The 25,804-nt window shown below is 43.2% G+C and overlaps 1 protein-coding gene and 1 long non-coding RNA gene across 3 annotated transcripts in view; both read right to left on the bottom strand.

The window, feature by feature from the left end:
* Positions 1-25,804, bottom strand: part of LOC122411112 (uncharacterized) — a 144,004-nt gene that overhangs the window by 18,110 nt on the left and 100,090 nt on the right. The window lies entirely within an intron of this gene.
* On the bottom strand, positions 1,535-5,325 carry LOC122411108 (odorant receptor 9a-like). Its single transcript, XM_043419652.1, has 9 exons — positions 4,961-5,325; positions 4,603-4,722; positions 4,414-4,531; positions 3,164-3,428; positions 2,398-2,508; positions 2,205-2,295; positions 1,991-2,127; positions 1,762-1,894; positions 1,535-1,676 (listed from the first exon to the last, which is right to left on the bottom strand). The coding sequence occupies exons 1-9, from the start codon at positions 5,105-5,107 to the stop codon at positions 1,626-1,628; spliced, it is 1,173 nt and encodes a 390-aa protein (XP_043275587.1). The 5' UTR covers positions 5,108-5,325; the 3' UTR covers positions 1,535-1,625.

Genomic DNA, 25,804 nt, shown 5'->3' with positions numbered 1-25,804 from the left:
AATCGACATCATCATCCTTTTGCCATATCATATCTTCAACAGCAATTGCTTCGAACTCTTTAAATGGTTCTTGAAAATCAAGAGTTTCTTCCTGTATCATCTCAATCCCGTTGTAATCTTGCATAGAATCGATTAAAATTTTTTCGAAATTCTCCTTCATCTCTATTTCTGCATTATTAACAGGAGTTTGTGCAATGTTCATAGCTTCAAATGTAGCCAGTAACAATTTGATAACGTTGATTGGGTTGACTTTCATGCTGGTAAAAGTAGTAGGCACAATACACCAAAAGCACAGAAAAAGCACGCACGATTTGGAGCTCACTCAAAAATGCACTAGTACAATGCTAATGGTTACCGCCTTCGAAAATAAGTATCGAAAGAAAAAAATATTTATTAATCTCACGATGCCTGATAACGTTTTTATCTGATGCATGACTCAAGAATATTCGGAATGACTAATGTTATTCGGTGTGTGAGAATGCCAAAAATATCAGGTGATCATAACTACTTGATAACATTTTTATCTAGCACAAACACCGGGATCATATGTCTACGCCTCTATTTTTCCGCCAAAGTTATGAAAGTGTTTTATAGAGGCATTTTTATCTGTAGCATGGTACCTATTCATTTACGTGCAGTTTACAAGCTTTCTATGATCACCGAAAAAGTAGTTGTGAGAACTTCCCCCCCCCCCCCCCCCCCCCCGCCAAACCGACACCATCCAGGTCAATACGAGTTTTATATGTTCCTAAAATTATTAAATTTGTAATTTCGATGCAGAGCAACCAAATTGAACGAAATGCAGGGAGAAATTTTGAAATAGCGAATAAAGAGGAAAATCGAGTGGGGGAGATTCACCCATTCAGAGTCTTGTATTGACTTCGATACGTCAGAAAATCTTGATTCGAAACTATTATAATATTTCGAATCAGCAAAAACATGTAAAACAGAAATAAACCACCTACGGTACGAAAATTCAAAAAAGGGGTAGTTCACCCCCTTAAGACTGCTATTTTGCAAAAATGCAAAAACACGTGAACTTTATTTTCATGTTTTCATGGAAATAGAACCCGTTTCATTCCTTCATATTCGTTCCTTTTTATTGTGGCGTGAGATATATAAGAATGTAAGGGTGGTTAACCCCCTGTTTTTTTTTTTTTTTTTCGTGCACAGGGTGAACTTTTCATCACTTCAGATAAGAAACATTTTGGTTTTGGTTTTATCAAAATCAGTTGAGTGCTTGCTGGTGAAACTGCAAAATCACCCCCTGACATGCCTTACTTTCAAGGGTGGTTTCACCCCTTAAAACCGTTTTTCCGCCGATAAAAAAAAATACGTGTCTCTTACTTTCGAATGCTCTTTCACATACAGCAGTTTCAAGAAAATCGGAGGGGGACACCAAAGTGATGTTCCTTGTAAGTTCAATTGCGAAAATCGACAAATAAAACTTCGACCTCGATCGTAAAACATGAAGATTCATGGCGATTGCAACAAAACGAAATTTATTGAAAGAACGAAACTCAATAATTACAATCGCACATATAAATATCCTGAAAAAAAACACAAGTTCGCCTTCCTCTTCTCAATCGTTCAAGTGTTCCGCGCATGCATCTCCGAACCAACGATCAACGCGTCGATGATAGAACCGTGAAAAAAGACATGGACTTCTGCAGAACCTTAGAAAAACAAAATTATGCACTTGCATGAAAATGAACGTTGTTATAAAAACCAAGTCCGAAGGAATCAATTTATTCGTCGTACAGCACTGTAATTTTCCATCGACATGACGTAGATTTTACCAGCAGTGAGTTGACACGGCGTCATACTTCTCTTCATTATTAAGATCAACATTTTCTGAGCCTTCGGACTCAAGTTGTACCAATTTACCGAATATCTAAAAAGGACTTATCGTTATCCCTTTGACGACATGAACCCCGTTCGAAGGTATATTTTTCAACTCTATTATCAAACAAGTTTGATCTTTACTTACGCATAATTAGATATGCTCTCACTGTAGTCGATGATTTTTTGACCAGGGACGCTATTGAAGTACAAATGGACTATTTGAGCTACTTCGAAAACAGAAAATCTGATGAAGTTCCCAGGTTCGTTCACGTACATCAATACCTACGAAATATTTAAAAATTGTACACAAAATCGTTGCTTATTCTTTTCTGTATATTCTCGAATAATTTGAGATTTACTTGAAGTCCCGTTACGCTCAGGAGCAACAGACAGAAAAGTATGACTCCTGCGAAGCAAGCGGTATAACAAGATTCGATGAGGCTAGCAAAACTGTTTTATTCATCGAGGAAAGAAATGATTCTTTTGAGTACATTAACGTGCTTCTTAATCCTGTAATATTGTAACTACTATTGATCACTAGCAAATACTAACAAAATCGCATCTCGATGAAGATGAACGCAAGACGAAATGATCTTGTAACTGAGATCGGTGCCTCCGTCACTCAAGTCGACTGGACTGTTGCTAAGCCTTTCCAAATTCAATCTGTTTACGGTATTTTTGTTTTTATGCTATAAAGATTTAGAGCTACAGAAGATTGAGAGAAAGCTCAAGGGAACGTGTCAAAATGGCGGACACGCGTGCGCGGTTGAGTGGTGTAAAGAAAAACAACGAATTGAGTGGCTGGAAAATTTCTAGTACGAACAAAGCGAGAAGCTTTGCTTCGCCACTGTGATTCTAGATGAGGGGAGACGATTTTTCTTTAACCCGTGGACACCACACTCCCTTTGAGGTCACACGCTCACCACGCTGGTGCAAAGTTGCACTTGGACTTTTCAAAACGTTTTTATTTATAAGACTTTTTAGGGGTAACAATGCCTCAGTAATCGATTACAATAATTTAAAAAATTGAAAAATCAAGTTTTATTATAGAAAAATGGCCATTGAAGAATTCTGAGGACTCGAAATTTTCGTGGGTGCAAATTTGCACCAATGTCGGTTCCAAGTGGATTAAGCACTTTTTAAGAGCGGTTGCAGAGTGCAGAGCTACTGATGCGAGGACGGAATCGATACCGGGGTTTCCAGATCGAATTTTCGAAGTGATTAGCGTTGCCAAAGAATGCACTGTGGTAATGATGATGAAGCAATTCTTACTCATTGTGACCATGAAGACCGATATTTGATAGCGTTTTTTACGAACCTGACGATTTCGAAGAGGGCACATGCGTGTTCAACATACACGAAATACATGCTGTCATTCGATATCATAACAATGCACGTTGCGTAAGTTAAGACGGTCATGTGAATGAATATCAGGGTGTAATAATCATCCGAATTTACCCCGTATTCGGCGTCGAAAAGGTAAACCTTCTCCACCGTTTCGTTTGATGGAATGAAATATTCTATAACGATCGGTATCGTCACCGGGAACGAACAGTATATAAGACACACGATGTACATCGAAACTGTAACAACGCGTGAGCTGTAAGAAACGTCGAGAATCATTTTCGAAATTCGGTTAAGGGGGTCACCCCGTGTGGCAGGATTTTTTGGAGGTTTTCGCGATTTTTTTGCTTGAGGAAAAAAAGAGACTTGAAATTTGAAGGGTTTATTTATCCGTATTTCGAGTCTATGATAGAATTTTCGAACTCTCATATCTCGGACAAATTCGGTGTAAAATTCCTGCACAGAAATATTATAAATGTTCAACATATTAAAAATTGAAGGATTTCCGTGCTTTGGGATATTTTTGAAAATAGAGATTTCGCCTCTCAAAGCTCGGAAATCATTCATTTTTTAATATTTCTGTATGATTTTAGTTCAGGCGATAGCCACTGCTTTACAAATGAAAACGTTCTTTAGTTTTTTCATCTCAGATAAACCAACCCCCAGGAACCGTGGGGACCATGGAGAAACGTATGTGCTCCTGTGGAGTAGTTTTACCCCGAATCTACCCAAGATATCAGAGTTCAAAAATTCTATCACGGAATTGAAATACCAATAAATTATACCCTTCAAATTTCTGAAGTCTGTGTTTTGTTCCTCCCCGTAAAAAAATCGCGAAAAAACCCCAAAAAATCCGGCCGCCACACGAGGTGACCCCTTAATGTTCTCTCCCGACTAGAAATTCTATCCGCGGCCACCCCGGTTCATCGAATTTTGACCAGGAAACCTCACGAAGACTCGACGGTTCCTGTAACGATCCAGCCCCAAAACAGACGTGGCGCCACGCGGTGGCCGATCTCAGAAGCTCTTGGTTCTCACGAGACTACACTTGGGTGAAATCTTACAAAACCTCGCGTAGATCGCCCGCGCGTTAATCCAAGTCCAACTTCGAAACGTCATCCACGCTAGCGACACTTAAGGGGGTGCCTTTCCGAGGGTAACCTTATCCAGGCCTCCGAAGCCAGGTTATCCCCGTGGAAATTTCTAGTCGGGAAATTGTCTCACCCGTATAATGCACAGTGATCCAAGACCCTTGATAGGCGTATTTATGGAGAATCTGGACGTTCGGTGTGCCGTCAAAGCGTTTCCAATCCGAGCGTATACGGTCCAGCATGATTTGGAACTGGAATCAATGGAAATATGAAAGAAGCGATCCGGGGCCTTAGCAATTCTTGGAAATGGGAAAACTCCAACCCTTTTGTGATTCGCGTAGCTGTTGAGCAACTGAGTTTTTGTGATCGATATTACGAGAAGCGGTGGCAACCATTCCAATAAAGCATCAACGTCCGGCCACAGATCCATCACTCGAATAATCTTGACAACGGTAATGTTCCACGATTTTGTACTTTTCGTAATGCAATACTTCGATCTTTAACTGATTTCCGAATCCGTTGTATTTTTTCAAATAAAGTGCAATACAATTTCGTTCAGAAGTGCAGTTGATTCTCTAACTTTGGTAATCGATTCGACTATCCTTTCAGCAAAGACACTGAAATCTCTCCACTGTTAATTTGACTTTTTCCATCCCAACAAGTTCGTACTATTTAAATACCTCAGGAATGAGGATCGTCCAAAGGGAGAAACATATGAGAGAAGGTATGAGGCGTCTCTTGAACGGCGACTGTTCCGGCCAAGCACCTATCCACGATAAAGTTTTCTTGTTCCACTTGTAATACGATTGATCGAAGAAACTTGACATGGTCTACTATTATACGGAATGGAATTGCTCCACTTTGAAAGTCAAAGGTTTCGAATTACAGAACTCCTCCCTAAGGCAGCTTTTCGAAAGGCGTTCTATTATTTAACTCAACAATATCGAGATTGAGATCCACGAATGTCGACCAACAAAAATTTACGAACATTTATAATTTTCGTGAATTCAGGACCGTTTATACCATTCCCTGCTCTCAGGATCACTCTTTTCCACTACGATACGACACCTTCGTGCACCCTTGTAACAAAATCGTCTTGCGAAAAGCACCTGGCAAGAGAGCACTTGAACTTCGCAGCGCATGGGATAGCGGACATGTTGCAGTTTGACAAATAAATTGCGGGGTTGTCACAAGTGTCACAGGCTCCGTGGGAAAGTTGGACGCGTACACGCAACCAGCTGGCCGAGATGGTGGCATCACGGTATCGAGCATTGTTTTAATAGTTAACGATAAAAACGGTTAGTTCGTGTAATAAATACCACCTGACTACGTGACCCCGAAACACAAGGGGTAGACGTGACAGCCGCAAAGTGTCACGGAGGGAATCCACAGTATTTATTACGTCACAACGGTATGAGCGCATCGTATGCAAATTTTGTAAATAGTCCCTGTGCAAGAAAGCCTTAATTAAGGGTTTAAAACCTCAATTATTACGTACTTTTGCAAAGAGGATATTATTTTCCTGACAATTGAGATCCAAGAGCCCAGCAGTTTTTTCAACTTTGCCAGTCCAGTTTGCGATGCCTCTGAGCCAAGTAAAGGGGATCGTCTTCCTGAAGAGCGTCTTCTGATACTTTTGCATTAATTCTACGCAGGTAAAAAAATTGAGTTGAATCGAGTGTCTGTTTGTTCTCGTTGCACTCGTCACGACGTTCCCAGGCAACGGTCATTCGAGATGCGCTGGACTTCCCTACCTGTAAGTGCGTTATTAGATTTTCGTGACTCTGAATGGGGAAGATCGGTCGATACTTTTCGCACCCCGTCACAAAAGAAGATGTGTTCGATGATGGAAGTGTCTCGATGGAATTCCTATCTTCGAACACGAGAAGCGAGCTCCGGTGAATACGTGCGGTCGATCGATCGACCGTAATCAAATAAGCGGAATTCGAATATCAACGTCACCAACATCAGCATCGTTGGCAAACGAATGGAGAGCTTTCTCAAGCGTCAGGGAATGCAAATAGAATCTGATGGCGAAATCTTAAGAGGCAATTTTTGGGGTCGCACTCCACGGCGATCGGGGACTTGATTCGTGGAAATTTTCAGAGTTCAAAGACCTCAAGGTGAGTCCACAATCTTACAGATTTATCCAAGAAAACTAGATTCTCTTTTGGAGAATCAGTCCTGTGCTTCGTCACTCATCGTCCTCGTTCAATTCAGTAAACACTGACAACGAACAATGAAAGAAATGAAGAACCAACCGAAAGCTTGGAAAAACTCTGGCAACTCTGGCACCCTCAAGGCGAATACAACTTTCGATGGGAAATGTTCTTTCAAGAAAAGTGAATCGTGACTTGCCGGGATTAAAAATACGAGTAGTGATCACAAATGAAAGTCTGGAGAAACTTTTGAATCAATCGGATGAAAGATTTTTAAACGCTTTCTAGTAATATTCTTGAAAAAATGTGAAAGGATCGCGAGATGTTAAATTACAATAAAACGCAAGTTCGATTCGTCGGTAGATTAAAAAAAAAGTTATAACTGCTATAATGGATTTTAAAAATGACGAAAACTTATTTCACGTCTTTAGAAAAATCGAGGTATCTCGGAGCTCGCGTGGGGGATGGAAAATATGTTGGAAAATTCGAAAGGTGGTGACATGATCTCGATATTCGATATCCTCGAGATTCCAGCAAACTTCGACGTTTCTGATTAATATCCGGTTTTAATGGAAGTGCGCTTCCAATATCGAGACTTTCCAATCACTTTAAGGGCTACATTCACATTTCCTCGAGTCGTTATATCGCAAGCAAACTTATATTTTCTGAATCGAATGGGTTTAAAAAATATCACGTAACAACTAAAAGAGTGAATTCTGAAAAAAATCATGTTCGAGGACTCCATTCCTGTTTTGAATTAAGGGGGAACATCAGTGTGAAAAACGAGCTTTTGTATGGTCCAGGGATAGCAGATTAATCGGTAAGAATTTGGTTTATATTTATATTTAAGTTACATCGTTCAATTTTGTCCTCTCAAAACTCAAAACTTGAAACGCGTTTTTCTCGAAACCATGTTTTTTGACCTGGTTGAAAGCATAACTCTGTCAAATTTTGTCCAATCGACTTCATTCAAACTTATCGCTATCGTCGCATCGTAAAGTATTTTTTAAATTGTGTACTTTTTTTTCATAACAATTTACTGGAAAATTTTTGTGTAAATTCGATTTTTTTTTAAATGGACGTCATTTTTTTTTATCAAAATTTTAAAATTTTCTACGCTACTGCGATAGCTGTATTTCAGACGCTTGCTGTGGCACTTGTGCTGTCAACCTCCGGGGAGTCTTTTTTGGAGACGCCATTCCGTACTAAAAATAAAAAAAAATTCCTCGCATACTTGAATACTCCAATAATGAATACACAAAATTTCAAATAATTTGATCGAGTCCTTTTTTAAAAAAAATACTTTATTTTTCAGTCTGTCACACTGATATTCCCCCTTAATTGTAGAGAGATAGATAAACTGATTCTATACTGATGCATCAGCACCTAAAATGGCTATCGATGAGAATCGAGTCTCCTGCAACTTGAGAAAAGATCTTCGAAGAGTTGCAAGTCCAAGTCCATACTTCAGCTTCGAAGTAATTTTTTTTCTTTTGCTTTCGCTCGTGTATTCGTTGTAGTTACACGTTGAGTAGGAAGTTGTTTGAAAGAAAAAAAACTGAATTTTCTTGGCAGTAAATACGTGCGGAATAACTCGAGTGTCTTTTCTTGCCGATCTTGTCCATTGGTTGAGGTAGCGCGCGAGGAGGAAATGAAAGAGTGGAAAAGGATAACCGACGTTTCTACATTTGGGGGTGCGTATAGCTGTATATGATCGAAAAACCACGTAATATGATTGGAAAGAGGGAAAATAAGGAAGGAGGAAAAGGTGAAGTGAGTCCATGGGAAAATGGAAGCTGTGGATCGAGAGACACGGATGAAGGAAGAACGCGAAGCAATCTTCGATACTTTTTGGTGCATGCAGCTTATTCATTTGTAGCTCGAAGACGATATATAAATATACGTTCTCCATTGACACATCCCACGCCTCGTCTGCATCGACTCGCTTTCTTTTTTCATCAGAAGCTTATGCAGCATCGGCAAATAACTCTTGATTATATTAAAAAAAGCGATGGGTGAAAACACGTTGGGAAGGAACTCGACTCGGCTTGACTGCGCAGTTGATCAAGGTAATTCCCAGAGCGAAGCTCGCTCAGTTCGCCTCAATTTTATTTAGTCCTTATTTTTCTTTCACTCGTACTCGGCTCTTTTCGCCTTATTTTTCTCGAGCCAAGTTATTAGTGCGTCCTGACGAGATGGAGCGAATCCACTGCCTCGTGTCGCTGTTCCCCGTCAGCCAGCAGCGACGTTTTTCATGATTTTGTTCAATCGAATAGTGAAGCTTCATTCTTGGCACGCGGTTATTATTCGTTTTTGATAAAAGTGTGGCGTGACAATGCTGCACAGAGGCTTTGAACATTAACGTACGTTTCCGATGTTTATTCGAGTGATGAATAATCGATCCTGGGGACGGTGGCGTGAGCCAGAATATCGCACGATATATAATTCGAATGGTCGGTCCAATCATAAAAGTTATTCCCCGAGCCGTGTGCACGCCGGCGAAGCTTTTGCATCTTGATTTCATCTTTTTATTTCGATTTATTTGCACGACATCCAACACGCTTGGCAACCAATCTCGGCTCTGGAACGAAATAAAACAAATTGGCTTTGCCTCTTGCATTCGATTCCCAAACGTCACTTGCGCTCCCCAGACTCAAAAAAGGAATCTAACAGCATACACACAATCGATAACGAGATTTATCTTTATTTGGATACTGCGATCAATCCTGATCTTATCAACGGCATGTCGACACAATATCACCCGATAAACGAAAATGTCCGGAGAACGAGCGGACCCATATAAATTCGTATGCAATTCGATTTATGTGTGGATCCATCACAAGAAATAAAATTCTATGGATAGCGATGTCGTTCAGAGACTTTTTCGGTAACACGGTGATTTAGAAATACGAGAATCGCCTATGCGAACGAGCTGCTAAATTTCAAATTACTGTTACAAGTTTCCAGGCTCATCGATCGCGTTTCATTCGAGTGAGAATCGAAGTTTGGCATTTTAACGAAACGAGTCAATCTTTCGATAGGACAAAACCGAGTTTCGTCTGAACGCACCGAAATTGCCTTCATTCGTAAACATTCCTCGCTCCTCCGAGCATAAACAGTCCCCAAATTACTTCAAATTTGAAAGAACCCCTCATTTTTATGTTCGGAAGAAAAGTTCAGTCTTGACAATGACAGCTAATGAAGGTGCTATTTCCAGGACGTTGACAACTAGTAAAACCCATCACACCGAGGACTCTCGCTTTTCCCATTTATTTTCCGCAAGATTTCTGAGAATTCTCATATTTCCAGGGGTCTCTGCTCCGTCGCAATTGAATGGGGCAATCTCGAGACAAGCTGGAGATACAAATCGAGCTGAATTCACGTGTCAGGAATTCATATGTGCCTTTTTCTCATTCCCTCTCTGCTTCTCTCTTCCTCCGGCTGGATGGCGATCTCGTGTGCGATACGGGAGTCTCGCCACGCCGAAGAAATTTTCCAATTAGACGTTAATCAAAGTGCAGAAGTGGTGTAGAGGTCGAAGAGAACGAAGAGAATGCGAAAATTCCTGAGATATTCGCATGCGAAGAGGGCTCACGAGGCGAAGGAAAACAAGCACGTTTCCGGTTGAGAAAAGCAAGGATAGGGCACAGGCATCAATGAGACCGCGAATGCGGGGGTCTGAGCGGTTGAAGGAAGACGTGTAACGTCGAATATAGCGGTTATTTCATTTACCACATTCATAAATGTAACAAACAATTCACGTTGAGCCTCTCAAGCTGCCGGATCGTTGGCCTCAAAGGATTCGGTCGCGTTGCCTCCGCGGGCGAACAAACATCACTGTCAGTCGAATACATCCAAAGCGATTTAGGTTTCGATGATGGAATCGCTCGAGCACAAAGTTTCGGTGCACGCGCATACGGGGGTGCTTGAGAAAGCGGCCAATTTGCAGCACGGTTTGTGCTGCCTCCTGCAAAGCATGATAATTGATCTAAGGGACTGCCTGTCAAATTCAATTTTCCATCCGGTCACAAAGCAAAGCGATTATTGTTCGGGTCTGCCAATGCCACGTGGTGCTTCCCACGCTGCCGCATCAAGCTTGCTCCGCGGCAGAGAATTCTATTTACTTAACCGTGAATGCTACTTGACGTAATTCCAATCCTCTTGAGTGCCACTGTTACCTCGCAGGTGTAACGAAAGTTGATAATGAGTGGGTAAGCTCTTTATTCACATGGGTTTCGAGGCGATGTTCCTCGCGAGTCGTGGAGTCTCGTAATAGCTCGAATTACTTTGACTCAACGAATAGTTTCCACTCGCGTACTCGAAGGAATCCAAAATTTCATGCAGTAGTTCTTTTTACCTTAGTTAATGAACTCAAGCAAATTATTCTATATTCGCTGAAAATAAAGATGAAATATAGTGCGTCGAGGCTCCGAGTGCGCCGCATACATACGAATGTGGGCTGAGAGAACGGCACTCGAATGCGAACAACTTCATTTCGTCGCTTCCTGACACCGCCGTTTTGCCGCATGCAAATGAGTTACGAGATTAAGTGTTTAGTGCGCCGAGGTGAAGATCGTGGCAAGCGAGGCAATCGCGAGCTTTTTTACAAGCCTCCCCCACTCGCTCTGCTCAAGAGTTCCTTCCGATTGTCCTAAAGTTTCAAAACTGTGCTGATGACTTCTCTCGAGAGTCGGCTGCTTACACAAAAAGTAACAACGACGATAACTGTCTTAATCTTAACAAAGGCCACGAGGCGTATCAGCTTTTAGCGGTTTGTTCAACAAGATTTCGGGCATTTTCGACATCGAGGATTGCTCGAAGCTTCTTCGTTGGCTTCATCAGTTTTTTCCACGTTCAGAGGAAAATTACATTGAAGCCGGAGCTCTCAAGGAACTCTTGTTTTTTTTTGCTCATTTCAATCAGCTTTTTGCCTCCCACTGTTTCTATTCACAGTAGAAAAATCTTCCCCTTTTTCGTTACAATTCTTTGATTGCTATGCTCACAAGCTCGTTGCATGGTGGCGAGTCAATGAGAGCTAGAATCGAATCTATTAAATCAGGTGCGCCGCGAGCACCGGAGAACATCGATTTCCTGCGCACCCGGTGAAAATGAATGATGGTAAAAACACGCGGGGACAGTTTTGCATATTCGGTATGAAAAACTTGGAATTACGTATGAAAAAAGTGATTTTTCCGAAACGCAAAACAGGAAAGTTTTCGCTAAATTTATTCGGTAGCCCGCTGGCGCCGCGAGCTCCTCCACGTTGCGAAATTCCTATTTTCCCCACTGTTTTTTCCACCCCTGTAAAATTCAATTTACAACAATTGCAATCCCAACATATGCAGTGAGGGTCGAACAGATGCTCGTTTGTAGCTGCTCTACGTGCTCGTCGGAGCGGCAACGCTGTTCAGTCTACGTGACCGCTGTATTTACAGAACTATAAAGAGATGGCCATGCGTATTCGAATATTCGAAAAAAATGACTCTTCACCGGGGTCGCAGTGGGTCAAAGACCTGCCGCGGCCTCGTAATATTCCATTTTTTTCCATCCCCTTGCCCGAGGTCAGCCATGCATATCACAGTGATGGACTCGACGTGACCGACTAATAAATAGCAAAACCAATGATCGAATGAACAAAAATGCCTGCATCGCTCCTCCAGCCACGATGGTTGAAGTTGTTCATCAAAAAATGTCGAAAAAACAGTTCAGGGCAATGCTTTTCCACGCCGAGTCGTGTTGAAATTTACCAGTTCGTCCACGATATTCAGCAAACTCGAATAGGACCCTCGAACAATCTAATTACAAGAAAAAAGTCTAAGTGCAAGAAAAAACTTTGAGGCTGCTAGGTTACCGTGATTCAGAAGAAAAAAATTAGTTGCAGAATGCACGATGATCGATCGAGCCTGACCATAATTTCGCGGTCTCGAATAATTTTAGTACAAATTCAGGTTCTTTTGAGTCGTTTTGAGTTCGTTCGGCTTGTTTGGGTTTCGTTCCGTTCACCCCACAGTATCAAAAATAAACTGTTTTCCCTACCCAAACTCTGCGTTGTTTTGCTCCCTCGTTCCTCTACAAAACCTAAACTCTTATCATGTCATCGTAGAGAAAGTGCGAGTACTTTTTTCAATGGATTCAATGATTTTCCTTTCGAAGTTTGCCTTCCTTGAATGATGACCATTTAATGCTCGAGAGCCACGAGATTGAAAAAAATGAATCGATTTGAGAGATGTACTACGAGCTGGTGAGAATTAATCTTCCCTCGGATTAGCATGGATTCCGTCGAATATACGTACACGCTTCTATGTATACTTCGGCTATAGATTCGTATATATCTTTGTCTATAGTTCATATATAGCCATTACGGGCACGAACTCTATGTATTTCATGGTTCGTATACCGTGTAACTAATGTTTGGCGCTTCGGTGATTTATACGACGCTCCCAAGTACAAGGGATTCTATGTGCGATCGAATTCACAGGGTGTTAGCGCCGAGCGTCTGGAAAGGGACGTACGGGATCGAATATAAATGGGTCGAAATTAAAAAGCGGGAAAAAAAGGAAGAAACTTTTCCAAACTGTTTCGCTCGAAAGGAAAAAATCATCGGACTGCGGGGAAAATCGCGCGTCGTTTTCACGAATTTCCTCCTGCAGGAAAGTAAACAAAGGAGAATCTTGTCGTCGAACGGTATCGTGATAAGGCCGAATGAAACATCGACTCGGTTCCTCCTACACCGAACCAACCGAGTGTTTCCACTTTCCAACTTTTCTCTTAAACAACATAAATTGATGGGGAACGAAAAAAAACACTCGCTGCTTTACCGAAACTCGAACAGAGCCACTCTCGTTATTTTATCCAAGCATAATCCGTGCCCAAAAAGCTTATAAATGGGGTTCTTAGTGGTTGCACTTTTCTTGCATTACCATCACTCAAAGCACTTTGGATTCTCGTGGTAATTCTAATCATGGCATGTCTTTTGTCCTACTCTTACCGTTCATCCCTTTTTCCGGGTTGTGTAGAGCACTTTTTTCGAAATCGAATATTCGGCGTTCCAAATCGACGGAATCGTTCAGTAATCGACGACGGAAGGGATTTAGTACGTTCATTCGAAATCGATGGTGAACGAGGGGTGTTAACGATACTCTATTTAGAGAGGTCGAGCTTCGACAACAGTTTTTTCACTTCAGTCTGTCCATTCGAATGAAAATGATCGAATCTGGAGCACAGACTGAGTTCGCATCATCGACGAAAAGAGGTTTTGACCCATCTCGTAACTTTAAGAATGTTGAAGCCTTCCACGAGCTCGGTTTACCCCACGATGATAGAATTTCTTCGGTTTTTCTTCCTCCGTATTCCCGTTTTATCCGAATTCTTTATTTTTTCTCCACCCCGTGAAAGAGTTTTGTGCGAAGTGCGCTAGTTAGGAGCGTTGCGGTTGTGGCAAGAGTCGCGAGCGAGTATAGTAAAGTTGTGTATATCGAAGCGCTGTGTGGATTTCCTCACGGAGCACGAGATACATGATTTTTTTTCGCCTCCCGGACGAACGGGCTCTCGCGTACTCGGAGGGCCTGTGAGCCAAGAAACATGAAAAGTAACTTAAAAACTCGTCGGAGGCGTGATTATAAAATTTCCTCAATGGCCTTTATGGGTGCCTCATCGAACTGGCGTAGCGAGACAAAAGTTTTTCAAAACTTTTTCTCTCCCTCGGCGTAAAGCGACGCGGCAAACGTTTCTCTCGCGATCTTATGATTTATTCATCGTTGCTTGCTAAAAAATGTAGATTCTGAAAAAAGATGTGGCGAGTCCTCGAAAATATTGAGTCGAGTATTTTCCTGACTGATCTTTGAGCGTCTTTCCTTTTCTTTTTCCATTTTTCCCTCCCCCCCTCGAAACATATCAGACCGGGAGGCAAAAAGGTTACAGGATTCCGTGCCTTTTAATTATTTTGTCACTTTTTCCTGGGAGCAACGAAAGAGCAAAAGATGGAAATCCTCCCGTATAAAGAGGTTTGCCAAGATTCTCTCGCCGCAAACCCCTCGCACACATACCGGCTTGTTTGAACATGAACGCGTAACGGCCCTGCTGTTACCGCGCCAGCGGTACGCTTATTACAACGTAACAGTGGTCTCTTCCTCCACGTCGCCCAAAACACGGTCTTCTAAGAGAGAAACAAACAAGGCCGGAACTCCGCAGACGGGGGGAAAAAGATTAAAGAGCCGAGAAGCGAAACTCGAGAGCAACCGTTAAAGTTCACGAGCCGACGAGAGACTTCGTGAAAAGAAAAAATTCCATCCGCTCCTCTCCACCGAAGTAACAGAGTTACGTTATTAAGGCTAACAATGGCTCTTTTACACCTCGGAGTATTCTTTATTTCTTTATAATTAATGGCGATTATTGTTGAAAAAAACTGGCTCAAAAGCTCGCCTCGCTCCGCGCAGCAACGATTGCGCGTGTGCCTATTTTTATTTTTTCGATACAACTTCGATTCAGGAATGCTGAATATTCTCTTTGTCAAGTGCCGAGAAAGACGGAGAGGTGTGCGAATTCCGAGCGATATCCTCGAAGCAGTTTTTTCCCTCAGTTTTGTTTTTCCGATTTGCACTCTCGTCCGGAGCTTTACGATCTCTCGGAAACTCATCTCGGACGCGTTTGGTGTTGATGTGATGAGCACATCATATAACGGTGCAGACGTCAATATCCGGCTGGCGCGAATTCGGTGCCAATTTCCTTCCAGCCCTGCTCCCGCTTCGATTCAACTACCATCTGTTTCAACACTCTCAAAGGACGAGCAGAGTCGTAACCCTTTTCTCCATTTTTATTCGTCAGGTTAAATTCGTTTTTTGACCGGAGAGCGCAGACGTCATTGAATTTTGTAGGAGAAACGTTTCGCCGAGAGGGCGCAAACTTTCTCGCGTAATGACAGCGAACTCTTGGCGTACTTTCCACACTTTTTCTTCCGGGCTAATGCGTTTTTCGAATTTACGAATTCCGCAGCTTCGTGCTACGCGATAAATGTTTAACTCTCCATTCAACGCTCCTCTTGCATAATTTTGAATATAAAATACGGTCACGCTGCCGCCGACCGCTCGCTCGACTCGATGCGATTAGAGAAAGCGAATTTTCTCGCTGGATCTATAAGCTCGAAAAACGTACGAAGAGCAATTGGAAGACGCATTTGCATTAATGCTTCCTTCAACGGATACTCACCCCGAGAGCTCACCCGAGCTCCGAAACATTCATACTCCGCCATGAGAAAGAGACTCTTCTAGACTTTAATTTCGAACCTCGCGCGTTAACTATTGTCGGCTTTTTCAAGCATCCAACAACTCCGAGATCCATATAAGAGGGTTCGTTAAAACGGAGCATCGGTATTCGCATTCCTGGGATAATGCCTCGTCTCGCGCGGCTCTCCGCGCGTCACGCCCCGAGAGCTGCTTCGCCCTCGCGAACGTACAACGCTTTCACACTTTTGCTCATTCTGTGTGGGCGAAAATGAGCCCCGGCGAACTTTCATTTATTTAAATCATGTTTACTTCCTGCTACAGATGCGCTGCGTACTTTTCTAACGGAGAGTTTCCTCGCGTTGTGATTCCGGCAGCCAATCGTTCCATGGGACGGGCCATTAGGCAGCGTGGAGAGCGAAGGGGAAAAGAGCATTCGCGGAGTTACTGAATTGACGCAATTTAACAAGTGCTCGGACAGGGAATCGTGCTATTCATTAATGCGAATATGAACAAGCGTTTGGCCCGTTTGCTTCTCGATTTATTTTGATGAAATTACGTCTCGAGTCATCGTTGACGATGACTGATTACTTATTCGATGGTTAATTGGGATCGTTCGAATATTTGAAGCCAACGAAAAAATGAGTGAGGCGATTTGGAATTGGAATTTGATTAAAACGTGAGAAGCTGCCTCGGAAATAGCTCGAGTCCAGGTTTAGTTATTTCGTGAATGTTTCAACGCGTTTTCGGATCTTTTTACGGTCTAATTTTGGCGGGCTCTCGCAGCAACGAGAATCCGACATTATGGTATCGTTGTATTATTCTCGAGAGCGTAAACACACGAGGTTGTTTTTACTGGGGAAAAAGCAGGCTCATTTGAGCACAAAAAGAACTAATGTCAGTAATAAAACCGGGGAACTGCACCTCGGGGAATGCTCGAATCGTGAATCAGAGAAATTGCTCGGGTTTTAAGACTGAATATTAAAAAGAGGGAGCACGAAATTGTTTGGCTTCAAGAGACTTCTTGAATTGACGATCGAAAATGATTCACTCGCATAATAAACGAGAGTTTGAATGCATCTGCAGCGTTGATGCACGTGCACAGCTCGGAGGGTCGAACTAACCTTTGAAATTTTATCTCGCAGGCTGCCGTCGGGGAGGGCGTATCAGGAAGGGATTTCCCCGATGCCCCGAAGCCACGATAGCCTCCCGGAGGCCGGCACTCCCCGAGTTTTATCGTGCGAGACCATCGATTCTTCCGAATCCAAGAACTTTTGGCTCGGCAAGAATGAGAAGGAGAAAAGGGAAAAGAGGAACAGGACCGAGAAGATGAGTTGGGTCTGCGTGTCTTCGCCGTGCAGGAAAAACGGCGCAAGGCTTCGGTTGAACAACGAAGGCGAAAAGGGTGCAGCAGCAAGAGGGCTGTAGGCTATGATATTAGAAGTAACGGGCGCAGTTCCGCAGAGTCCTTATTACCCGCTACGTATTCTCGGCTCTCCTCTACATTATGCCCCGCGTGGCTCCCGCGCCATATACAGTGTCTTATCCAGTGGCGTTCCGAGATAGTTTTCCTCCGGACTATGGCTTTTCCCCAAGCCGAATTTCAACCTCATTTCGACAAAGTCGTAACTCTGTTCAACCTCGTAATTTCACTACGCCACGTTGTAAGCGCAGCTCGCGCAACTCTCGGATTTCCCTCGGAGAACCGAGTCAGATTAGGCAGCATATTACGCAGGCGATGCCATTTTTTCAAAGGGGCGCAAACCTCTCGAGAACTAGTAAATCCAGCCTCATTGAAGATTTAAAAAAGATTTGTGCCATCTCGCACGAGGTTATATGAAAGAAATTTCAAACTGTGTGCAACCCTCTTTCATGGGAAACCACTCAATCTTCCTTCGAAGATATTACAAAAAGGAAATCATCAACGGCCTTCTTAGCAGGGCCACATCGAAGGCGTTTTTCACAACCGAACCTCGAAACCCTCGGGATTAAGTTTAAGGACCGTTTCCGATTCTATCATCAGTCGATTGCTCCTCGCTAACAGTCAAAAATCTTCAAATACTTTGCAACAATTTTTCAAATTCTTATCCAACGGATATTCGGAAAATTCCGTTGGTTATTCGTGGATACGCTCGAATTCTCAAGTTATTAATCTTCGTACCGAATGAGTTCTTTGTGCGGTTTTAAGCCCCTTGCTCTTCCTCTCTCCATCATCTCATTCGGTCTTTGATGTTGGTATACGAGTCAAGAGCGATGTGCACAGTCTTCACGAGTAATGCTTCAGCATACACTTGCCTTATCAAACTGCGCACACGAACACGTGCATGGATCTGGATACAGCGATGTAAAGAGAGAAATTTGTGGCGAGGTGATCGTGGCTCACGAACGCGCTCGGGGTTGCTGCACGAGGATGTATAACTCGAAGAAAGGAGACGTTATGTCTTCGTCTCGTCGGTGTGGATGGGCCGAACGATAAGGCGCTTTCGAGAGGCAATCCATGTATAGAAGCTGCAAACACACTGGCGCACAGCTTCCCCGGCGGAGGAGCACGCTTTCTGTTGAGCTCTCGAGCGTGTCTCTCGGTCGGTGTGCACCTGCTGGCACGCCATCGGTTATAACTTCCCGGAGATTCGCCTCATATTTTAGGGGCGATGCATTCATCAAGAGCGGAGCTCGCGATCTCTCTTTCCCTCTCTTTGCGCTGAGGTAAACTGGCCTCTCGGGAGCCAGGTCGACAAACTTTAGCATCGCAAGGCGCCGCACTCGGCTTTTGCATTATTTTGAACTTCTCCTCTCCCCCCGGCGCGCTTCGCCTCATTTCTCCGTTTCTCTGTATGGCGCAGTCATCAAGCTGTTGCTAATACACCCAATCAGAATTTCAGCCTTGATTCTCCTCGACCTGGAATCGCGGAGATCTTGAGACTCCGAATAACGGAGTAATAGTTCGTTAACTCAAAGCATTCAAATTAACTGCATGGGAGTATATCGAGTTTAACGGGCTCCAGAAATACCGAATTCAAACAAATGCAATCGAAGTTTGCGCCAACTACGGACTTGCTTCTTGCAGAAAACACAAATCGTGGAACTTCATTTTTTGAGTTAAGCTAAAAACGGAGCTGGGGCGGATAAAATAATAATGGCGTCGTGAATTAAAATCGTTCATAAATTTCATTGAGCTGCTCCTTATTCTCTCGAATTTTTATGGGCTTGTTATCTCGCAAAGTCGAGAATCTTTCAGCTACTTATAGTCAGCATTCGTGTCGAAAAGTGCATATGAAGCTGGCCTTCGTCTTCGGAGATCCAAGATAATGTATTCAATTATCCGTTTTTATATATGCCCCCCCGTCATTGTGTCTCGTTATGCTAAATTTACGAGAGATTTTTCAAAATGGAATGATTCAAGTCTGATGCATCGGCATAATAAATTTTGCTGGAATCCAACAATTACGTGCCTCCTGAAAAGGGACGCTCAGTATCAAAAGACGAGTTTGTTAATCGTTCACTTAAAATGTCAGATACTTTGGAAGCTTTCAACATTTTCGAGTCCTCGTAATAGAATTTTCGAAATGTTGATTCTTCAAAGTGTTTTTTCACTTCATTATTCGTCAGCGGTTATTATACTGTTATATTATTTCGAGATGAAGAGCTAAAGAGCTGAAGAACGAAATGGAGGCGTGTGAGCACGATTAACCTCACATTGTAAAAGTAATTACGTGGAATACAGCGAGGGAAGTAGTGAGTTTGAAAAAGTGAAAAGAAAAAAGTGAGTGACGTCAAAATGAGGCGAACATCTAGACAGTAACTCAATTAAGGGGATCGTTTGTGAGATCGTTTCGCGAGTTCGCTTTCTTTCGCAGGTAGAGCAGCTCCTGGCTGCTGGTTCTACATTCAGGGCAAGGTACAAGTATGATTGTTATATCTGGCGACTCCCACTCGTGATTTGGAAAGCCTGCTCACTTTCTCTCGATCCCTTTGCCCTTTTTCCCCTCTTCTGCAGGCTGCTCTCGCTCTCTCCCTTTCATTATGTTTCTCTATCACGCTTCGTCTCGCTCCTCTTCGTCGTTAGCTTTTAATAGGTCGTTACAACTTTTTAATTGACCAGTTCGTGAGCACCGATCCGCGTTAGAAAATACTCCAGCACTTGCCCTCGCGTTTGCTAACGAGAGCTGATCTCAATTGCATTCGCGAGAAAATTCGTGGAATATTCAGCAGTGCGGTTACCGTTTTATTCGCTAAAATCGAACGAACCAAATGTGCCAGTCTTCGTATACACGTCTTCGTTCATTTGACACTGTGTATCGGGTCAGATACAACGACCATGTCAAATAAAATAAAAATAATCCTCAGAGGATAAAAAAGAGTTATAAGCCCCGTCAGGCGTTTCGCTCGCTAAACAGCAGAAAATTGACGACCCTCGGATTTGTACGGAGCATATTCGCCATTGATAAAAGTTCATGGGGCATTTCCGCTCTCGATACCCGATTCCTCAATGATTCAGAGCCCCTACGCGGAGATAGCTTATGTTTTACTCCATTGAACCGATTCGTGATCGAGTGCGATTGAAGTTACCGAAGCTCTTCCATTCAAACCAATCAAATTCATTCCTTCCAAGTCTTTTGACTTTATTACCGCGTGCATTTCGAGCTTTTCTTCGATCGTTACAAAGCTGTTGCTGGCAGTATCGAGATTGTATTTTTCCACGACTAAAAAGAAGAAAGCAACCGAATAAAAAGTGCTGAAACAAATATTAAAAAGTAGTAATTTCTTATGATTGATTTCGTGCTCGCGTCATATCGAAACGTCATAGTCGCGATCGACACGCAATTTTCGCGGCCTCGCAGATTTGATAGAATTCATGAACAGCCATAAAAATAAAATGCACTCGAAGCCCGGGAAGTCCGAATACGGAGAAAACTGGCAACGTCGTGTACGTGTGCAGCGAATTTAATCCGCGGCGTACGTATATAAATTCAGAATGATCCATATCGGCGAATTTATACATAGACAGAGGAGCAGAGTATTTTCTTGGATTTGCTTGGTTGCAGTAATTCATCGATACGTTGAGGATGAAGGGCCCCTTTCGAGGCTCGGAGGCTTCGTGAACTTGAGTAACCATAGCTTAAGAGGCTCGAAGCCTCCATATCGTAATATCGGGTTCGGTGATAAATTGAATCACTGACGATAATCCAGATGGAGTCGGGTCTGAGTGGAAGCGTATATAGGGTCGAGAGTTCCGGTGGCTATCATAATGGCTCGCAATCCGTACACGTGTATAAGTGTGTGCCCACGTACAGGCATATATGTGAGTGTATAATATCTAATAGTTGGCTGATATCGAAGTTCCATCTGCACTTAGTTCTCACATCAGCTACAACCGGATACGTGCTTTCAAGACCCCCGATATGCTTGATCCTGTTCAAACCTTGAGAGAGGAAGACCGTGACCGGCTGCGAAGGAGCTTTTCGCTCGCCCCCTTCCCGCAGTTGTAAAGAGGCTACCGCAGAGGGAGTTGCAACGTTCGAGAGAGAGAATCTAGTGAGTAATTATGAGGGAGCTCCAGTTTGGCTTCGTTCGATAAAACGAAAAAACGCTTTACACGATTCCCGCGATCCTGTCACTCCGGAAACAGACTAATCCGCGAATCCTCAAAGCGTCGGGGCTAACGCGAGGATTTTAGGCACCCCTGAAGGCGCAGCAAAAAACGCTGCTTATCGAAATTTGTTCCCAGGTCCGCCAACCTCGAGGCTTCATATTCCTACCAGTAACCACCGCGAGTCTCTGCGGGCAGATGTATAATACATAAGTGCAGCGGCCGAAACTACGCTCGGGCATTGTCGTGCCCGAGGGCGTCAAATGTAGAACGTGCATGTGGAACTGGCCGCAGCAAAGGATGCGCGGACCCGTTCGAAAATATATGTATTTGTATAAAGCTAGCTACAGATCGTCCATGCTCACCGTATAGCAAACTCACTTGGTGTATAACACGTATGTGTACATGTGGGGATTATGGGTATAGGAATAGTTAATTAAGTTTCTGACGGGCGCATAGGGAACGAAGTGGTCCGCCCAGTGAATCATGCCCTCAGCTTCGGCCTCGTATACGTACACTCTCTCGTAATTACAAATACCTGCTCTAAACCTGCCTCTGTATTTCCCATCCTAGGCCCATACGTACCGGGGAAGTACACGTAGGATCGCGCGCGAGTACAGATAAATTCAGCGGGCTCGAGGGCCAGGCGTGTGCGGGGCAAAATGCTTTTAGCCTGGCTGCGAGAAGCTTGTTTCATCCTGTGGTCAATCCAACGAACCTCCATATCTGTACTAGCCGGAGCGTGTGCGTTGAGATATTAGATCGATAACATCGTTCCAAAAACCTCGATATTGTTTTCACATATCTCGGGCTATTTTATATCTTGATCTTCATTGGATATTGAGATTTGACGATAAGCATTTTTGTAGGAGTCGCTATTTTCTTTAAGAAATCCACGCAAGTTGTAATTGCGCTGTTGCGACAAATTCTAAAACGATACTATATGTTGTCGTCGACTACAAATGGCTTCGCGTGATGCATGAAACGCGCAAGGGATTCGGACCTTAAAAAATGTTAATTAACAAAGTAATGTTCTTTTCGTTGATGGTTCTTTTCGGTTGTTGTCCACTCGGCAACAACTCGCTGAAGCACAAACAGCAGTGCAACTCTGAAAACAATAAAGCATAAAGCATCAAATGTGTCGCTTGAAAGGAAAATAACCAACGAAAGTGCTTGCCGTTTTTCAAACAGACAAGGCTGAAAGAACAAATTTTCCTTTTGGCTGAAATATTGGAATTAGCGTCTCAATCGACGCTCCAATTTTCTTGAGCCACCAAGTCGAAAGCGTTTTATAAACGACTCTCCACTATCCTCGTTACACATTCGGACTCGATCTCTTTGCCATACAAAGCACAATTCCAGAACGAGACGCAAATGGGACACTTACCGCTGTATATGTGCAGATAAACACATGGGAAAGGCATAAAAGTAGCTATCGCAGGTACGTGTGTCTCAGTGCACGGAGCGCCCTTACCAATACGTGGATTATACCCTGCACGGACCTCGAGGCGCATCGCTTTAATACACCAGCAGCCCCACACCGGTGCACTTACATGTAAGCCATGCTTTGTGTATCGCTCGGAGTGCACACGTCTTGTTATTATTTCACGGCTATACGAGACAAGCCCCGAGCTAGAGCGGCTCTAATTAAGTGGAATCAAGTATGCAACGTGTACGACGGACGCTGGATTATCACCGGAGAGACGCCTTCGTCTTTGTCCCTTCGGGGGAGGAAGCCTCGAGAAAACTTGCATTTCGAAGTGTATCCGAGTACGATGTACGAGGCAAAAAGACCTCTTGGATACGAGAGAGACGGTTTGAGTTGTGCTCACCTTCCACGAACGGGTTGAAGCGCTAAGGGAACGCGAAGCTGTGGCTCTTTCGTGGCAGCAGTGGATGACACGAGAGATGTTTTTAGAGATCGAAATTTCGAGTTCTCTTCTCGAGGAATACGAAACTTTGAAAAGGGGTCGGTTAATCGAGTGGATATATTCCACATCTTGCGAAAGTGTCTTTACTTTCTTGTGATCTTTGTCGAAGGAGACAAGCTTCATCTCTCGTTCCATTCTTCACTGGAATGTCATGCTCTTTGTTATTTCAATCCTAAGGATTCCTCAGGAGAAGCGCGTCGTTAAGTACTTGGATGAAGTTGATCGTATCGATCGTGTCTGCGACACGAGAAACCTTAATCGCTACTGCTGGGGGTTTTTCAGCTCCACGGTGACGTTCGGCTCGAGCATTTCCTCGAGGTTCCCACTCCAAGGATCGCAATTGTATTAAAGTCATAATTTCAATTGGAAGTGTTGCTACCAGCGGGATTAGTGATTAGAGCAACGTTGAGGGTAGACGCCACGAGGAATTTATGACTTCCGTAATTTCCGGCTGAATCGCGAAACGATCTTGGCAAATTAATGCGAGCACGAGTTTCGTGCGCAGACGAATATTCCAGTAATATTATATTTCTCTCGCGGCTTATTGGAGGTATCGTGTGACCGAGGCTTGTGCAACTTCAAAGTTCAAATAAGCTTCTCTCTCTCTCTCTCTCTCTCATTATATTATTAATACATGCCAACACGAACAAGTCATTTCGCAGATTAAATTCGACGGGGATGAATAAAAAGCAAACTTGAGCATAACATTTATTCAAAATGGAAGTTACTATTGTGTTTCACGGTGAACTCATTACGGCATCATTAGCGTTAAAGCGAAGGAACGAGCGGGGAAGCTCCATTCTGAAACCCGATTGAAGGTTTTTTCTTTCGTAACAGCAGTGGCGCAGAGTACATTTTCCGGTGGCGTAGCAGAACTCTTCAGAGTGGATGCGCGACACATTGCGATTGTTTTTTTCAAACGTATCAACCGCATGGTCTGGAAAAATATCTGTATTTGGTCAGGGAGGGAGAAAACTTTTGTATCGAGTGCGAGAAGCACACGATTTATTTTCATCAAACGAAAATAGCTTCCTGGAATAACCGTTTTGTTTCTTAATGGAAGGTTATTACGTGAGTGTAGAGTTCGCGGAGGGATCGTTCGAGTGTCAAGATATGGTTTTTCTTAAGCTTTTCTGAGTGGATTTCATGATGGAAAAAGCGAAACACGAGACGAGAGTTTCAGTTTTGCGGGAGAACAATGATGATCGTTGTGCGATGGTCCCGAAGTACGGGGAAGGGATTCTTGACAACGACGACGGTGGATAGAGAAATGGTTCTGTTCTCTCGTTATTTATTTAGGGCAGGTGTCCATTACAGTAAAGACTGTGAACACATGTACACTTGGATGCGGGCACGTGGTGTGTGTGTGTGTCGATTTGCTCGAGGGGATGAAGACAAGTGAGACTTCTTCCAGAAGGAAAGTTTCTTCTTTGCTCGAGCGTCTCGGCAGCACAACGACGACGGCGACGAAGATGACGACTAGAGACGAACAAATCGCTTGTCATAAATCGGTCTCGGTTCCTTCGGCCCCAGGGCCTTCCATCCGCGCTCGCGAATATTTCTCACTCTTCTGTCCCGACAAACTGTTCTCTCGTTCCGACCGCGACTCCACCGTGTTGAGGATAGTTTAGAGAAATGTAATATCATAAAAGGCGAGGAACAGGGCGAAGGAAAGGGAGCTGAATTTATTTTGCGAAGACAGAGAAAGACGGAAGACGAAGGAGGGAAGAAAGGAGAGAAAAAGCAACAGGAACGCGAGGAATAATGGGAAAAAACGTAGGTGCTGAGAAGCCCTACTCGATAAAAGAACGAAAAAGCTCAGTCGAACGAATTCAAATATTTTTCCTTTGCGCATAACCGAACGAAGAGTAATAAGAAACCCTGTGTGATACTTGCTTCCGTTGCTCGGCAGTCCTCCTCTCGGCCCCTATACTTATTCTGCTCGCTTTTTCTAGCCCTACCGCATTCTACTTTCTCAAGCATCTTATTCAGCTTTCCCTTCGAGTTTAGCCTTTTTCGTTTGTTTTACCTTCTTTTTTCTGTTCCTCAAATCTCGTCTCGGAAAACTAAGTTGAGTTTTACACTGGGCGACCAACTGAAGCGGAAAACTTTTTGAGATTTCTCCGAGCAGGCTCTAGAAATCCGGTGTCGAGCTCGCCAAACGTTTCCCAAAGTGAAACGATTCGGGATTAGACCAGACGAAAACGGTAACGCTTTTTTTAACATTCTTTTTATTTCGTGTCGCGATCAACACGGAACGAATTCCCAATTAAACTTTTTTCACGCCCCTCACCCTCCCAGCGCTCTCTTTCTTTATTTTTCTCTTCGTGTTTTTACACCTCATTCGATAGGTTCGATCAATTTTTCGTTGAACCAAAACAAAAATTCCAAACTTCCATAGGTTCAGTCGTAAATTAAAAACGCAGATTGTCCTAGATGCGAAGAGACCACTGAACGTGCAAATGTGAATATGAATAAAATTAATATATTCGTCCATTAAAATTTTGATTACTCCACAGAATTGCTCAATCAATTTAATAGAAAATCGAAAAAAAATGTTTTTCAGCCCCACTGCTAGAGCTCCCAACTTACGAAATTATTTCTCCAGCAATTACTGAAGCAATCA

This window comes from Venturia canescens, chromosome 5 (assembly GCF_019457755.1).
Source record: "Venturia canescens isolate UGA chromosome 5, ASM1945775v1, whole genome shotgun sequence".
In the NCBI taxonomy this organism is placed as follows: Eukaryota; Metazoa; Arthropoda; class Insecta; order Hymenoptera; family Ichneumonidae; genus Venturia; species Venturia canescens.
This window is presented reverse-complemented; position numbering and strand designations above follow the sequence as displayed.

What these genes read in the sequence shown, in the direction of transcription:
- LOC122411108 (XM_043419652.1), bottom strand. Translation starts at nt 5,107, where the DNA reads ATGTCAAGTTTCTTCGATCAATCGTATTACAAGTGGAACAAGAAAACT. An exon ending in GGACGATCCTCATTCCTGAG is followed by an intron (nt 4,723 to 4,960) that starts GTATTTAAATAG and finishes ACCGTTGTCAAG; the next exon opens with ATTATTCGAGTGATGGATCT. An exon ending in GATCACTGTGCATTATACGG is followed by an intron (nt 3,429 to 4,413) that starts GTGAGACAATTT and finishes GCGTTGTTACAG; the next exon opens with TTTCGATGTACATCGTGTGT.